Below are 15,773 nucleotides of genomic sequence, written 5' to 3'. Positions count from 1 at the left end.
TTGTCTGACATATTTATTTAAGCTGCTTATTATTATTATTTATTGTCCATCATGTCATCTTGGGGGCAGTCATGTTTCTGACCAGACCATTTTCTCCTGGAATGCGCTTCAACAACAACAAACCATGTGCCATGATCATCCATACCTACCTCTCAGTTTGCCATGATCTGACCACACCACCAGTCTCTGGGTCATCGTTGAGAGAATGAATTTGATTTTATGCTGCTTTTAGAAATATTGTGGTACTAGAAAGAGGCGTCACGCATTGTACACACAGAGAATCGAACCCGGGTGTTATCAGTTGTGGTTAAAGCTTGTCACGACTGACACCTCCCAAGCACCAGCATGTCCTTCATCCTGTGATGCTCAGTTCGGTGAGCCTATTTAACAGCTTCAGTTTGCACAAGGAAACACCACTACTGTCCATAGAATATGCTGACACTGCACCTAATTATCCAGTCTAGCATACAAACATCACCAACGTTTATGTCTGTTCCTCCTGTGATGCTGCGTGTCTGTGGAATGAGCTGCCAGTACCCCTGACTGGAACTGATCTTCATCTGTAGTGATGAGGTCTGATATAGCCCGCATGAGAGCTCCCTCTTTCTCTGCCTCACTCCAGCTGGTGGGCCCAGGGTGGGTGATCTTGTGTTCCAGTAACTTGTCCAACTCGCGTCGCAGGTCCTGGGGGCAGGAAAAACATCCCAGTTGCTGATTACTCTCGATGTCAAAAACAAACATAATTCCCATAAATAATCAACTCTGAATCAGACAAACCAGTGTTTCGCATTATGAGCAACAATCCGAGACCTTGGGGTATATTTTTCCAAACCTAACCTTAAGTTCTTCTCATAAGCAGCACACAGGTTGTTGGCGACCCATTCTAACAGAATTCCCACAAAGCTATGATGAATCATGGCAGTGATACCCAAAAGTAGGGTATTTTGTTTTGACTTCGCTTCGGTATGGTATACCGTTATGCAATCCAAGAATTCGGTTTCGTACCTTCATTTTGTCAACCTTTGTTAAACTTAGACATTTTAGAAAAGCTTTGGCTCTTGTTAATTTTCTGCATTGTGATCATCTCCTATACCGAACCATGGTAAGAGCGTATCGTTTCACCCCAAGTAGAGAATACATACCTTGACTAGTTGTGCTGTGGTGGGTGAGGCTTTGAAGACAATCCAGTCATCTACAGACACGGTTTCCTGGTCTCCATCCTGATCAGCAACACAACAGTTACACACATCTTCCAGACAAATCATCCACAGAAACTAATCAGAAAAAACACTGGTCTAGGAAATACCCTCTAATCAGACTGACTGAGTTTAGTTTTACGCCGCTTTTAGCACTATTCCAGCAATATCATGGCAGGGGACACCAAAATGGCCTTCACACATTATGCCCATGTGGGGATTCGAACCCAGGTCTTCGGCGTGACGAGCCGACGCTTTAACCACTAGGCTACCCCCCTCTAATCAGAGATCTGTTATAATTGAAATTGAAATGAAAGAAGGGCAATAGCAATATTCCAGCTATCGGCCGGCGGTCTGTAAATAATCAAGTCTGGACCAGACAATCCAGTGATCCACAGCATGAGCATCAAAGACAATTGTCAACCACAAGCCTGACCTGAAAAAGCCAGTCGGGCCAGTAAATCTCCAGTCACTGGAAAGACTGGCTAGTGAATTTTAATGGGGTTTTGTAAATATATCACTCTCTCCAATACAAGATTAAACTCGTGTCTGGTCGACAATATCTTTTGCTCAGTTTCTACACAAAATTTTGGGCAATTATTTTGTTGGCTCGTAATTTTCACGCACAGCTAGCATAGATTTCGCACACTGCTTCCCTATCAAGTAAGTCGCCTTTTACAACAAGACAATAGTGACGGTAGTAGATATGCAGTGTTCTCAAAGGATTACCATCCTAAAGCCACTATTTGAAATGAATTATGAAATCTCACCTTTCCAGAACCAATGTCTCCACCAAAGAACAGCAGTGGATACGGTGACACCATTGTGCAGTCATGGACATACACCTAAAGCCACTATTTGAAATGAATTATGAAATCTCACCTTTCCAGAACCAATGTCTCCACCAAAGAACAGCAGTGGATACGGTGACACCATTGTGCAGTCATGGACATACACCTACAATAAAGAACATGCAAGAATACACACAACACTTTATTCATAATACAGGCATCCGCCTCCGTGGTGTAGTGGTAGAGCGTCCGCCCGGATACTAAAGCGATCCCGTCCGCGATATACCAAAAGACGTTAAAATATGGTACTTGTTGGTCCCTGCCTGGCGTTAGGCATTAATGGGTACAACAAGGACTGGTCGGCCCGGAGTCAGTATAATGTGTCTGAGTGGGGTATTCATGCTTCACTGCGGCGTGGTTTCTCAGTGGGCTAGCACTATAAAACCAGCTTAAGTCCGGGCTAGTACAAGCAGCCGCACATGCATGCACGTCGTCATATGAGCGAAATATTCTCAAGCACGACGTTAAACCCAATTTCACCTCACCTCGTAATACAGGCTTCAAGTCATATTTTATGTAGCCAACAGAACCACTAAATGTGACCAATGCCAGAGATGATAAATATTTCTGGACAACAGTTGTCTGTGATTTTAAATACATGACTGCCGTTGCCTTCCAACGTTTCAGAAATTTTATGTCCGTCCTTAAAAAATTTCCCACCAACTGATAATTTCTTATTTTGACATAATTGTACAAATCATTGTTGCCATGAGTGGTGGATCTGTAAACCCTGACTACTGCACTAGTGACAATACCTTGGTTGTCTTTAACTTGTGATAGAACACCATCCATTTGGACTCAAAGAAGTTCTCTCTGGAGTTGACAGATTTAGGGTGTACATCTGCCTTGCCTTCATGTCGTGTATAGAGAGACACCATTCTGAAAATAACAAAGTCGCTTTTAGCAATATCATGCCGGAGGACACTAGAAATGGGCTTCACGCAATGTACACATGTGGGGAATCAAACCCGGGTCTTCAGTGTGACATGTGAACTGTTTAACTGCACTCTCAAAAAATATCAAAGAGTGAGTGAGGTCGGTTAACACCTGCTACATCACGACCTGTACGCATGATGTGGGAGGACAGTGTCTCCGGTGTTAACCACTTCAGTAATACCTTAAGAAGATAGGCATGATATGGCTGGTTGTTTGTTGTTTCATGCCGTACGCAGCATTATGCAAGCATATATGGCAGCAGTCTGAAAATAATCGAGTTTGGACCACACAATCCAGTGTTCAAAGGCATAAGCATCGATCTACATAAATGAGATTTGATTACGTGTCAAGCATGGGTACACATGTACGCCTTCGTTGAAGTTGTCCTGACAGTTGTCCTTGTGAGCCGAGTTTACAGAGTTTGAGGGCTTCCTCAATGGTTGTGCAGCTTAACATGGCGAAGTTCTGCTCTACTTACTTGTACGGTGGCGCCCCTGGTCGTGGACATTTTGCCACTTTGGCTACATTGGGATAGAGTCCTGCACAAAGCACCGCCTTCACCAGCCCATAGTTATCTGTAGAAGGAGGATACAAAACAAGGGACTGAGACATTTATTAAGTCAGAAAACTAAAAAACCTAACATGTTTATGTACAATCCATAACTGGCTTAAAATGCCATTTAGAGAGTGGTCAAATGTATTGTAAATCCCAAATATATCATCCCTCACATTGACCGCTGCCTAACCAAATTAATATACAAACCAATCAAAGTACTCAATGAAAAAGAAAAATCCTCAACGCATAGAATACGCTACAGCTATTTAGTAATATATCCCATGATGTTATGTCCTTTATCAGCACCATTCATAGATATAAACAAAAGCAGCATTTCTCAGGAAAAATTTGTCTTTCTCTCAGTTTAGGTTCCGGGTATTTGACTTACTGGAGTTGACATTGACAGCCAGGTCTTTCGGATTCTTGTTTTTGATGAACCCCAGCTCCAGTAACAGCTGGGCCAGCTGCCCCTTCATGTCCTTCAACAGCTGTAATGGCAAGCTGGATAATTACTCACTATATTGTCTGTCAACACCTGTAATGGCAAGCTGGATAATTACGCACTATATTGTCTGTCAACAGCTGTAATGGCAAGCTAGATAATTACGCACTATATTGTCTGTCAACAGCTGTAATGGCAAGCTGGATAATTACACACTAAATTGTACAGATCAGTTTGTCAACAGCCAGCTGTACAGAAACACACCAGAATGCAAACAGCAAGCTGTACAGTTACACACCCAATTGTCAACAGCACGCTATTCACCTACACACTATATTGTACAGATCAGTTTGTCAACAGCCAGATGTACAGTAATGCACCAGATTGTCAACAGCAAGCAGTACAGTTACACACAAGATTGTCAACAGCAAGCAGTACAGTTACACACCGGATTGTCAACAGCAAGCAGTAGTTACACACCAGATTGTCAACAGCCAGATGTACAGTAATGCACCAGATTGTCAACAGCAAGCTGTACAGTAACACAACAGATTGTCAACAGCAAGCTGTACAGTGACACCAGATTGTCAACAGCAAGCTGTATAGTGACACACCAGATTGTCAACAGCAAGCTGTACAGTGACACATCAGATTGTCAACAGTCATATGTACAGTAATGCACCAGATTGTCAACAGCATGTTCACCCACATACTATATTGTACACATCAGTTTGTCAACAGTCATATAAGACTGTAGAATTTCCATTGCACTGCCAAGGCAACACTATTCAGAAATTACCTCAGACAAGTTTCAGGTATTGTGCGCTGTATTGATCATATCGTAAACTTATCTATGCAGCAGTACACACAATGACAGAATGTTTGGCACAGATTTATACTATTCTTTGCACACTTTTACTATACATATTTGTCACCAAAAAAAGGACAGACATGATCAGTTGTTCTGAAATTAGATTTTTTGCTATCAATATCACTTGCATTTAGACTGCCTGTAAATTTGTTATTGTAATCTTGCCTCTTAGCATTGATCTTTTTCTATTAATAATGTCACAACATGAAAAGCAGCATTTTAGAAGAATTTTAAGCACACATACATAAAAATATATTAGAAGTGCTTCCCAATTTACAACAAGCATTTGATCAACAGTGAGACACAAGGCATCATAACTGGCTCTCATAACTGTTCCCAGAATGTTGTAGAAGGTTCCCAAGATGCACTTACCCGCAATGTGCTTGGAGACAAGAAGTTCTGCCAGCAGTAGTCTCGATCATTTCCTCGGGATTTTGCCCGCTCCCAGCCCTGATATGGAATAACAATTTTTACAAGCAATGACTACTAGTATTTGCAGCAATTGTTTTTAAACCAATCAAATACTTAAAACAAAACACAACATTGATTCTGGTCGGATGGCCATTACATCAAGTACAGTGTGTGAGTGAGTGAGTTGGCTATTACGCCACTTTTAGCAATATTCCAGCAATATCACGGCGGGGGACACCAGAAATGGGCTTCACACATTGTACCCATGTGGGGAATCGAACCCGGGCCTCCGGCGTGATGAGCAAACGCTTTAACCACTAGGCTACCCCACTTCCCCTACATCAAGCACAACAAATTCGTTGACCTATACTATAAGCAGATGGGAATAAATATTTAATTATATATTTCTGAGAATTTTTATTTACAATTTGAAAGCCAACCCAATTTTTAAAAATTCCAATCAGCATGGCTAAGAGTAGATTCCACATTTCCCTCTCATATTATTAAAGCCATTTCTACTGAAGCAGTAAAACATGAAATAATTCTGTCCATACCTCAAATGCCTTGATGAGCATGATGTGGTCACTCTTGGAATCCTCAGACAGCGCACTTCCGTGCCCGGTCAGCTTCCTCCTCCTTGCCCTGGGGAAATGTCAAGGTATCTTGATGGTATGCCACATGTATATTTGGTGGTTGTTTAACACCACATTAAGTAATATCAAGATATGTGATGGCAGTCTGTAAATAATCAGGGAAATCAGTGACTGGCTGGCAATGATCCAGACCCTCTGTCTATGATTACATGCAATCAACTATGAGGCCATGAGCAGCCATTGAGCAAAAGGAGCAGTATGGGTAACAGGAAACTTCCATGTTAGACAGCTCTTCCAACAACCTAGTACTGAGCTGTGAAATGGTGAACGTAATGCAAATATTTCTACATCTTGAGAACATAAACCAGTGATTCATAATACAAGCAAGGTCCGACAACATTGGGGTATGATGGCATACAGTGAACCATGAAACCCTGGCCTGACTGCATGATCTGTTTGACTTACAACCAGGGTAAGTTGCTAGGGGGGCTGTTTTAAATCAGAATGAGACTGGTGTGGAGATTTTGAAAACAACAAAAATACACAGTTAGAAAACAATAACAGTCAGTTAAACCCAACTTGATCTTCTTATCTTTGGAGTGAGTGAGTGAGTAAATGAGTGAGTGAGTGGTTATATGTCGCTTATAGCAATCTTAGAGGAATATCACAGCGGGGGACATTGGAAATGGGTTTCACACACTGTACCCATGTGGAATCAAACCCAGGTCTTCGGTATGACAAACAAACATTTTAACTACTAGGCTACATCATGAATATAAATATCTAACAGTATTGTTTTAAGGAAAAGACACGTAATATTTTTCCCCAAAAAAGTACCACATATGTAAATCTTTGTCAGCAAAACAGGAGCCTGATGATTATTAAGATCACCCAAAACATTAAATGTTTGCAGCCTACTTATTTCAAGGTAAAAACGTAAGATGATAAGTTGTACCAACCAGAGGTATAAAGAAAGCATCCTTGAAGCTGAGGCTGGCAGCAACAGTCAGGATGGGGTCCAGACAGCAGAACATAGCGCCGAATAGGATCATCTTCCCAGTGTGAGGGTCTACTGGCATACGGGCCAGATGATAGCCTAGAGGAAGTAGATTCTCATCCTTGTCCAAGGCATTCTGGGAATATACATGAATTATAACAGAATTACTTCAGAATCACAAGCTTACGATCATCTTGACAAGTATGTGGAGTGAAAACTATACCTGCTGGGACACTTATTGCCTAATGTGACACACGAGTCTCTATAAAAGCAATAGGATCTCATACATATAACATCTTAAGATTAGTGAGTAAGTGAGTGTGGTTTTAGGCCGCTTTTAACAATATTCCAGCAATATCACGGCAGGTGACACCAGAAATAGGCTTCACACATTGTACCCATGTGGGGAATCGAACCCATGGCTTCAGCGTGACACGCTGTCGCTTTAACCACTAGGCTACACCACCGCCCTCTTAAGATCATCATCACAAGACTTAAAGCTCTTAAACTGTAAGCTGGAACATTGATGAGTGTGTCATTATACAACAAAAACACACACAAACAACTAAACTGCAAGTGTCAAGTTGGTCAAATGAGAGATAGAACATTTGAAAAATAGGCTGCAAAGTTATCTCCCTTTGACTGTCACAGTACAACTGTCCCCTATCCTCGCATGATGTCAGTCAGAAACTCACCAAATTCTGCAATGTAATGATTGCCCTGTGTAAAGCCTCCATAGATGGCTGCTGGATCGCCTTAGATATAAACGGTTCAATCTTCCCCAGCTTCAACAACTGAAAAACAAAGACCACAATTCTAAAACTATCATCCTGACACAAAGAAACATACTGAAATACATTGCAACACAATATTCTATTGTTCTTACTTGTGAACTTAATATAGTAAATATACCATTCAAAAAAAGTAGGGGATATTGGATTTGCAAGACTGATAAAATGCAAATGATGAAGCCAAGGAGGAAACAGATGATGAAGAGAAATTAATGGAAAATGTGACAATTTATTCTATTCCTTTGGAAATGTTTCAACTGTAAAGATACATAATGTAATTTTCTGAATAAAATTTATATTTTATACTTATCCTGACTCATGCTTATTATGCTTGTCTCCTCCTTCTATGCGAATAATAGTGGAACACTTGAAATCCCTTGTAGTTCCCTTTAAAGCGGACGCATAAGTACACTCACCCACGAGTTGCCTCCCTTGCATAGTTTCCCGCCAAAACATTCACATGACTAACCCTGCTTGTCACTCTCTCCGTAATATACCCGACACGTGGATTTACCATGAAATCCGAAGTGCCATCAGTGGGGAGGTTGGGAGGGCTTGACATCATGATCAGGATAAGTATAAAATATAAATTTTATTCAGAAAATTACATATTTTTCCTTATCCTGACTCATGCTTATTATGCTTCCACAATCTGACGGATTGGTGGTGGGTCAGGTCACCTTCTCGGATTTATTGGCTGTCCTAAATACGTCCTGTATCTACCCCCATGGGAACTATCATACGGCACTTCTCGACAATCCTGTTCTTCCAACTTCCATCTGCCAACTCGGGGGTACCACATCTTGCCAGACTTCTTTAAGACAAGTGAATCTACGATTCATGTGGATTTAAGATATACTAGTGTATCCTTGCTAGATATCTATAACAACTCATATAAGAAGTATCTTCTTATCGTAAGAGTTGTAACCCTTTTCGCGTACGAGTACTTCCGTACAAGTACAGGGTCTAAATCACTCATGTTAGTCTGTTCTAGACGTAAACATGGACTCTCAACCAAGACTCTCCAGAGCGAAGGTTATCAGCAAGTCACGTGATAAGAGGGTGAGATTTTCAATTCAACGCCGCTGTGGAACCGTTAGTTGTTGTGCAACAACCAGTGGCCCAAACTGGTGAATGCGGAGACGTCTTCGGTGGCAATGTCTCTCAGGTAGTGGTTGGCAAACACCGTATCAGATTTCCAAAAGCAGCCCTCCATTATTGATGCTATCGAGCAATGTCCATGCAGAGCGAGAGTAGATGCCAAAGCTCTAACTTCGTGTGGGTTGGATGCACTCGGAGGTGGCAGTCCTGCTGCTTTGTACGCCCTTAGTATAACGGCTCTCATCCATAAAGATATTGTTGTTCTGGAGACTTCTGTGGATGTCACTGTAGACAACGGGATGAACAGGCGCTTGAACTTCTGTCTTCTAGTTCTTTTCCGGTTAAGGTAAATTTTCAATGCTCTGACCGGACATAGAGATAAATCCTGTACATCCTCCTGTCCGAGGATTGTTGATAATGCTGGTACATGGTAGCTGATTCTTTGCCACAAAATCCCATCTAAGTCCTAAATGTGCTACCGCACGATGTCCTGTGTCGAACCGAATTAGTCCAAAATCCAGCGCATGTATCTCTGATACTCGAGCTGCCGTGGCTAAGGCAAGTAGAAACAGCGTTTTCTGCGTAAGTAGTTTGAGTGACGTTTACTCTAACGGCTCGTAAGTATTGCTGGTGAGATGTTGTAAAACTACATGGAGATCCCACGCAGGTGCCTTGAATTTCTTTTGCTGATCCTCCAGTTTAAAAGACTGACTGACTGAGTTTGGTTTCGCGCCGCTTTTAGCAATATTCCAGCAATATCACGGCAGGGTAATTTAGAAATGGGCTCTGTCTTCATGTGGGGATTCAGGTACTGTGCTAATAGCCTACCCCACCACCCCTAGTTTAAAAGATAAGGCCAGTAGTTCTGGTACCTTTAATTTACTGCCTGTCTTCATTGTCAGTACTGTGCTAATAGCCGCCAAGTAGGTCGATAAGGTCAAACCTTTCAATCTCAGGTCTTAGATGACTTAAGTAATCTGCCACTTGAGGATGAGATGCTTTCATTGCTGTGAAACCCTTGCGCCGAACATATTGTTGAAACCTCTGCCATTTATCATCATACAGGTTGCGAGTAGATCTGCGAAGAGCTAGAGTGACCGCTTTCGCTGCTCTGGCGGAATAACCTCTCTTCCTCAAGCATGTCCATGTGTGAAGCTGGAACACTGCCGGATTCCTGTGAACTTGCTTGGTGTGCGGATGAACCAGTAGGTTTGGCCATTCTGGTAGTTTCAGGGTTGGCATTCCTAGTTCTTGAATGAGATCTGGAAACCACACTCTCGCTGGCCAAAAGGGCGCGACCAAAATCAGTTGGAGGACTGTAGTCTGCCTGATTTTCTCGAGTACTTGCAGGATTAGAACCGGGGGTGGAAACGCGTATGCGTTTATTCCTTCCCACGACATGTTCAATGCGTCAGTTGTCCATGCTAGCGGATCTCGTACCGGTGAGATGAACGTCTGTATCCGTCTGTTGAACCTTGTGGCGAACAGATCTATAAGTGGAGTTCCTAGCGTCCTTATGATGAGATGAAACGCCTCCGGATGAAGCATCCATTCAGTCGGGGATGGTTGCTGTGGTCGAGACAGAGCATCTGCTAGGATGTTCTTTGCTCCGGGAATGTGACACGCCCTTTATCCAGATGTTCAACTTGTCCACAATGTCGAACAGATGAAATATGAGATGTAACAGACTTGCTGATCTTGTTGAGCCCTGTTTGTTGATGTAAAATGCCACTGTGCACTGTCAATACTTTGTTGATCAGAGACTTCCGACCACTGTTGTCCTGCAGCTATGACTTGCTTTCAGGTGTAGCTGATTCCTGTGCAGATGTCGCCCCTTTCCGACCAGATGTGTGTCCTGAAGCTACTCTTGCTCTCATAAGTTCCTCCGCATGCATTGCAGACTTGTGAGTCCACCATAACAGGAATGGTTGTAGATTCTCTGGTAAGTTTATCTGCTCTGTATTGCTGAGGTGTGAGCGTCAGAATAACAGCAACGGTTGTAGAATCTTCCACTGGGAGTTAAATCAACTGAGGAGGTGCTCAGAAATCCAGAAATCGCTGCCAATGTTCGGCTGCGATTCAACGGAGAGAGGTGACTGCTGCCATGTTCGGGATCATGGCTTGTATCTTGATCAAACGATCTTCTGGGACTACGATGTGATTTTCTGTTGTGACAAATCTTATCCCTTGGAATTGTAGATCCTATGTGGGTTCCAATTCCGATTTCCGTAGATTTACTAGCCAACCCAGTTGCGTTAGTAGCCTGATGGTGAAGTCCAGTTGTAGCTTGAGCTGACTGGCTTCCTGATGAGCTTGAATACCGTCGTCCAGGTAGAAAGCACTGCGTAGACCTTGATGATGTGGAAAGGCGACTATAGGCTTGGTTACTCGTGTAAACAACCATGGGGCCGAAGATATTCCAAACGGCAGGACTTTCCACTGGAAATGTCGACCTTGGAACAGGAATCGCAGATACTTTCTTGAGTCCTGATGTATGGGGATGTGTAGGTACGCATCCTGCAGGTCTATGCTGGCTAAATAATCTGCTGGATGAATAAGACGCCGTAGTTGAGGAAGATGGATCATCTTGAACTTCTCAGGTTTGAGGAGGTAATCTAGGTTGAACTTTTTCATGTTGTAGATCAGCCTGAACTTCTCCTTGGAATTCTTCCCAGGAAAATTGGCGAATAGAATCCGGGCGTTAGACGATCTTGATCCAATATCTCGACAGCATCCTTTTCTAGCAGAGTGTTGATGGCCTCTCCCAGCTTCTCTGCTTGCTCGTCTGCGTACTTGAAGATGAGCGGCCTGTTGGTCAATGGAAGCGTGGCTTTCAGTTGAACTCTGTAACCTTCTCGAAGGATCTGTGATACATAGTTGTCTTGTAGTATTCCCCAATTTTCCAAGTACCGTTGCAGACGTCTCGATTCCCTGGAGCCTCTGGGGTGTCCTCGCCCCCAGGCATGCCCAGCTGGCCCCATGAAAGGAACCTCTTGCTCCTCTGGAACTGGAATATTTCCTCTCCTTGGCCTTCTGGATATTCGCTGAACTTGGATTTGTTGCTGTAACGATGAGATGTCTGGCTGGATGACATTCGCTACGGTGTCGATTGACTTCCATGGGGCTCTCAGGAGTATCTTTCGCTACAGTTACAGGATGACAGAAGACCCTGTCTTCTTAACAGCCGTAAGGCCCGCAGATATAGATGACAAGTGGTCCCACATGAACTGTTGATCCCTCTTCTGGGTGAAGTGCAGATAAGATCATCCTATCCTCTTCTTCATGAGAGTTCTGGAACTTTGCAATGAGTGCCTCGTTGATTGCTCTCGATCTAGCCAGGCCAAAGAATGTGCGTCTAGTTGTGGTGTCCAACTTTGCAATCTTCTTATCTTCCACTTTATATAATTTTCTGTAATTCTCATACAAGTCCGGTGCTCTCATAAATGGCTCCATGTGGTGAAGAGGGAATCTTTGCGCATTAAAAACTGGCACATGCTGGTTCTGCGACTTCGTTGCTTTCGCGAAGGCTAAACTGAGGCTTGCCGGGACTCCTACGATAGGCTCAATAGGCGGGATCATTAGCGAATCAAAGTTATCATCAACCATTCTGTAAGTGAGTGCTTCATTCCATTCTTTGATGGAGATGCTAAATCGAGACCACTCCATGCCTTTTGCATCATGACGTAATCGCTTTGCATCTTTGTCTGACGAAGATCTTCCATCGCTCTCTTCATCTTTGTCCTGACGAGGATGTGTCTTCACAAATGATCCTTTCGCGACTTGCTCCAATCTCAAGTCCTTCCTAGGATCCTCTCTGTAGGCTGGTGAAGTAGATCTATGACGGTAAGATCTGCTTGATACTGACGTGGTGCGTTCGCGCCTCGGAGGAGATTCCCTGGAGATGGAACGGCGACGTTCTCAAACTGTATTCTCCTCATTGGCATTCGTAGATCCCTCTCGACTGCAGAACATTGAATCCTCAGCAGGTGAAGACGTTCTCGAACGCTGGTGATCCTGCGTCGTGACTGCATTCGTCAAATGATGATCCATGACTGCTGTGTTCGCCGACTGAAGATCCACGAGTGCTGAATCCTGTGGAGTGGCCGATGCTTGCTGTAACCTCTTCTCTTCGGCGAACCTCTGTTCCATCAAGGACAGCATCTGTTGGGTGAATTGCTTCATAAATGCACCCTGGTCAAAGTTCTGCGCTGACTGATGAGGAGTAGACGACGCATCCGGCGGCTGAAGACGTAGATCTGGCCGACGACAGTTGTTGCGACACTTTGCTGACTAAGGCAGCAAAATCGGAGGGTCATGGAAGATGTCTGCCTCTGCTGGGGGGACGATATCTTCGTTGAATGACGTCTGATGAGCAGGTCTAGTAGAACTGGAAGACTTCGAAGATGATTTCTTCTGTGAACTCACAGATGACGACTTGTGCTTCTTAGACTGCGATGAAGTCAACTCTGCCGATGCTGCCCTCTTCCTTGTAACAGAAGTCTGCTCCTGTGACGAACCCGGCAAATCACTAGAAACATTAGTTTCATTTGCAGATGACAACACACGGTTACTGACGTTATCTCTCGTTTTAACCGCCATGCCTTGTCATAACCTGCGCACCTTGTCCTTAGCAAGTCTAACTAAGGCCAACAAATAGTTATTAAATTGAAACGTAGATAATTTTATGCAATATTGACATCGAGAGCTGAAAGAGCATTGATTAGTACAAGAAGGACAAAGGGGGTGCGAATCAGCTGCAGACAGTCGGTGCCTGCAAAGAGAACACGATTTCATCAAATGTAAACAACAAATACATGTGATGAAAACAACAATATTTACATAAATTTGAACATAATTCCTATATACACTGAATAATAATACAGACCGAAAACCGTATACAGCTAAATTTGGGCTAAGGGTCAAAATATAAAGGATATAGTGCTGTATAGCGACTCCCAAGTTCCCACAGCCATCCACCAGGGCGATGGAGGAGAGAGTGACAAGCATGGTTAGTCATGTGACTGTTTTGGCGGGAAACTATGCAAGGGAGGCAACTCGTGGGTGAGTGTACTTATACGTCCGCTTTAAAGGGAACTACAGGGGATTTCAAGTGTTCCACTATCATTCGTATAGGAGGAGGAGACAAGCATAATAAGCATGAGTCAGGATAAGGAAAAATTTACTTTTTCTCCTATGCACTGGCATCTGCTAGTGGTATGCTCGCAAAATAGAATATCCCCTATTTTATTTTTAATGGTATATTTCAATTCTTAACAGAGACAATGGTTTCCAGAAATTTTCCAGCTTTTTTCAATGAATACAGTATATTTTTTATTTCTAGGAAGATCAAACCTTCACATGAAATAGTTGTATTATTGGTGTCCTGTCTTTTTGCTTGATTTGTTTTATGTCTTTTGAAATAGCAACAGTACGGTATGTCTGACCTTGATATGGAGACAAAGTTCCTCAAGTCGTGTCCGCAGAATCTCTGGGGGGAGATAATCATCGACCTCGGTCCACTTCAGTCCTGTGTAAAGATGGTAACACACACCAGGCTGCACCCTGGAACCAGAAACAGTTGAGTTTCATATCACGTCAGAAACTGACTCATTGTCATGTATTAAGAGAGAGAATTTACGGGCGTCAGCTTCCATGTCATATGGAACATTGTTCCTTATTGTGTGAGTGAGTTTAGTTTAACACCAAATACACAGTACCATATGTTTTAAGCTTGATGTGAAGGTAACTTTGAGGTGATGCAAAAGTTTACCACTTTGATGAAACCCAATTATTACGAATCTGGGAATCGAACCCATGACAACAGGTTTCTGATCCACTTGGCCTCCGTACATGGCTAACTACTACCACCACCCTCCTGCCAGCTCAACCACGCCTCTGTTTTGAGTTGGCCTTGGAGACCCACTTGGCATCCGTACATGACTAATGACTACCGCCTCCCAGCTTGGCCACGCCTCTGTTTTGAGTTGGCCTTGGATAACAAATTGGCCTCCGTACATGACTAATGACTACAACCTCCCACCTGCTAGCTCGGCCACGCCTCTGTTTTGAGTTGGCCTTGGAGACCCACTTAGACTCCGTACATGACTAACAACTACCACCACCCACCTGCCAGTTCGACCAATGCCACTGTTTTGAGTTGGCCTTGAGAGACACTTGGCCTTGCAACATCCGCATAACTAATGACTACCACCGCCACCTGCCAGCTCCACCGACCACTCTGTTTTGAGTTGGCCTTGGAGACCCACTGGTGGCCTCCTCTGTTTTGACATGACTAACAACTACCACCGCCCACCTGCCAGCTCGACCACGCCTCTGTTTTGAGTTGGCCTTGGAGAGCCACTTGGCCTCCGTACATGACTAACAACTACCACCACCCACCTGCCAGTTCGGCCACGCCTCTGTTTTGAGTTGGCCTTGGAGACCCACTTGGCCTCCGTACATAACTAACAACTACCACCACCCACCTGCCAGCTCGACCACGCCTGTTTTGAGTTGGCCTTGGATAACAACTTGGCCTCCGTGACATGACTAACAATGACCACCACCCACCTGCCAGCTCGACCGCCTCTGTTTTGAGTTGGCCTTGGAGACCCACTTGGCATCCGCATACATGACTAACAATTACCACCACCCACCTGCCAGCTCGACCACTCTGTTTTGAGTTGGCCTTGAGACCCACTTGACCTCCTGTACATGACTAACAACTACCACCTCCCACCTGCCACTCTCACGCCTCTGTTTTGAGTTGGCCTTGGAGACCCACTTGGCCTCCATTACATGACTAATGACTACCACCTCCCAGCTCGACCACGCCTCTTTTTTTGAGTTGGCTTTGAGACCCACTTGGCCTCTTTAAATGACTAACAACTACCACCACCCACCTGCCAGCTTGGCCACTCTGTTTTGAGTTGGCCTTGGAATGGAAGTCTCATCCATTGACATTTTCCACCTTGACTACCACCATTCCAGCTTAAGTATTTCTGCCTGTTTTTGAGTTGGCCTCATGG

At 43.8% G+C, this 15,773-nt stretch overlaps 1 protein-coding gene across 1 annotated transcript in view; it reads right to left on the bottom strand.

Annotated features, from left to right (window-relative positions):
• The window catches only part of LOC124265889 (ATP-dependent DNA/RNA helicase DHX36-like), a 33,358-nt gene continuing 17,585 nt past the window's right edge, over window positions 1-15,773 (bottom strand). The window contains 12 exon segments of the mRNA XM_046700742.1: window positions 1-684; window positions 1,143-1,220; window positions 2,079-2,153; window positions 2,803-2,926; window positions 3,462-3,558; window positions 3,928-4,027; window positions 5,225-5,302; window positions 5,818-5,871; window positions 5,873-5,905; window positions 6,816-6,989; window positions 7,549-7,647; window positions 14,190-14,307. Coding sequence (XP_046556698.1) covers window positions 475-684; window positions 1,143-1,220; window positions 2,079-2,153; window positions 2,803-2,926; window positions 3,462-3,558; window positions 3,928-4,027; window positions 5,225-5,302; window positions 5,818-5,871; window positions 5,873-5,905; window positions 6,816-6,989; window positions 7,549-7,647; window positions 14,190-14,307 — 1,240 coding nt within the window. The 3' untranslated portion in view covers window positions 1-474.

The sequence above is a fragment of the Haliotis rubra genome, unplaced genomic scaffold (assembly GCF_003918875.1).
Source record: "Haliotis rubra isolate DU_JTF1 unplaced genomic scaffold, ASM391887v1 Scf122, whole genome shotgun sequence".
In the NCBI taxonomy this organism is placed as follows: Eukaryota; Metazoa; Mollusca; class Gastropoda; order Lepetellida; family Haliotidae; genus Haliotis; species Haliotis rubra.
Note: the sequence above shows the minus strand (reverse complement) of the source record. Positions and strands in the feature narration are given on the sequence as shown.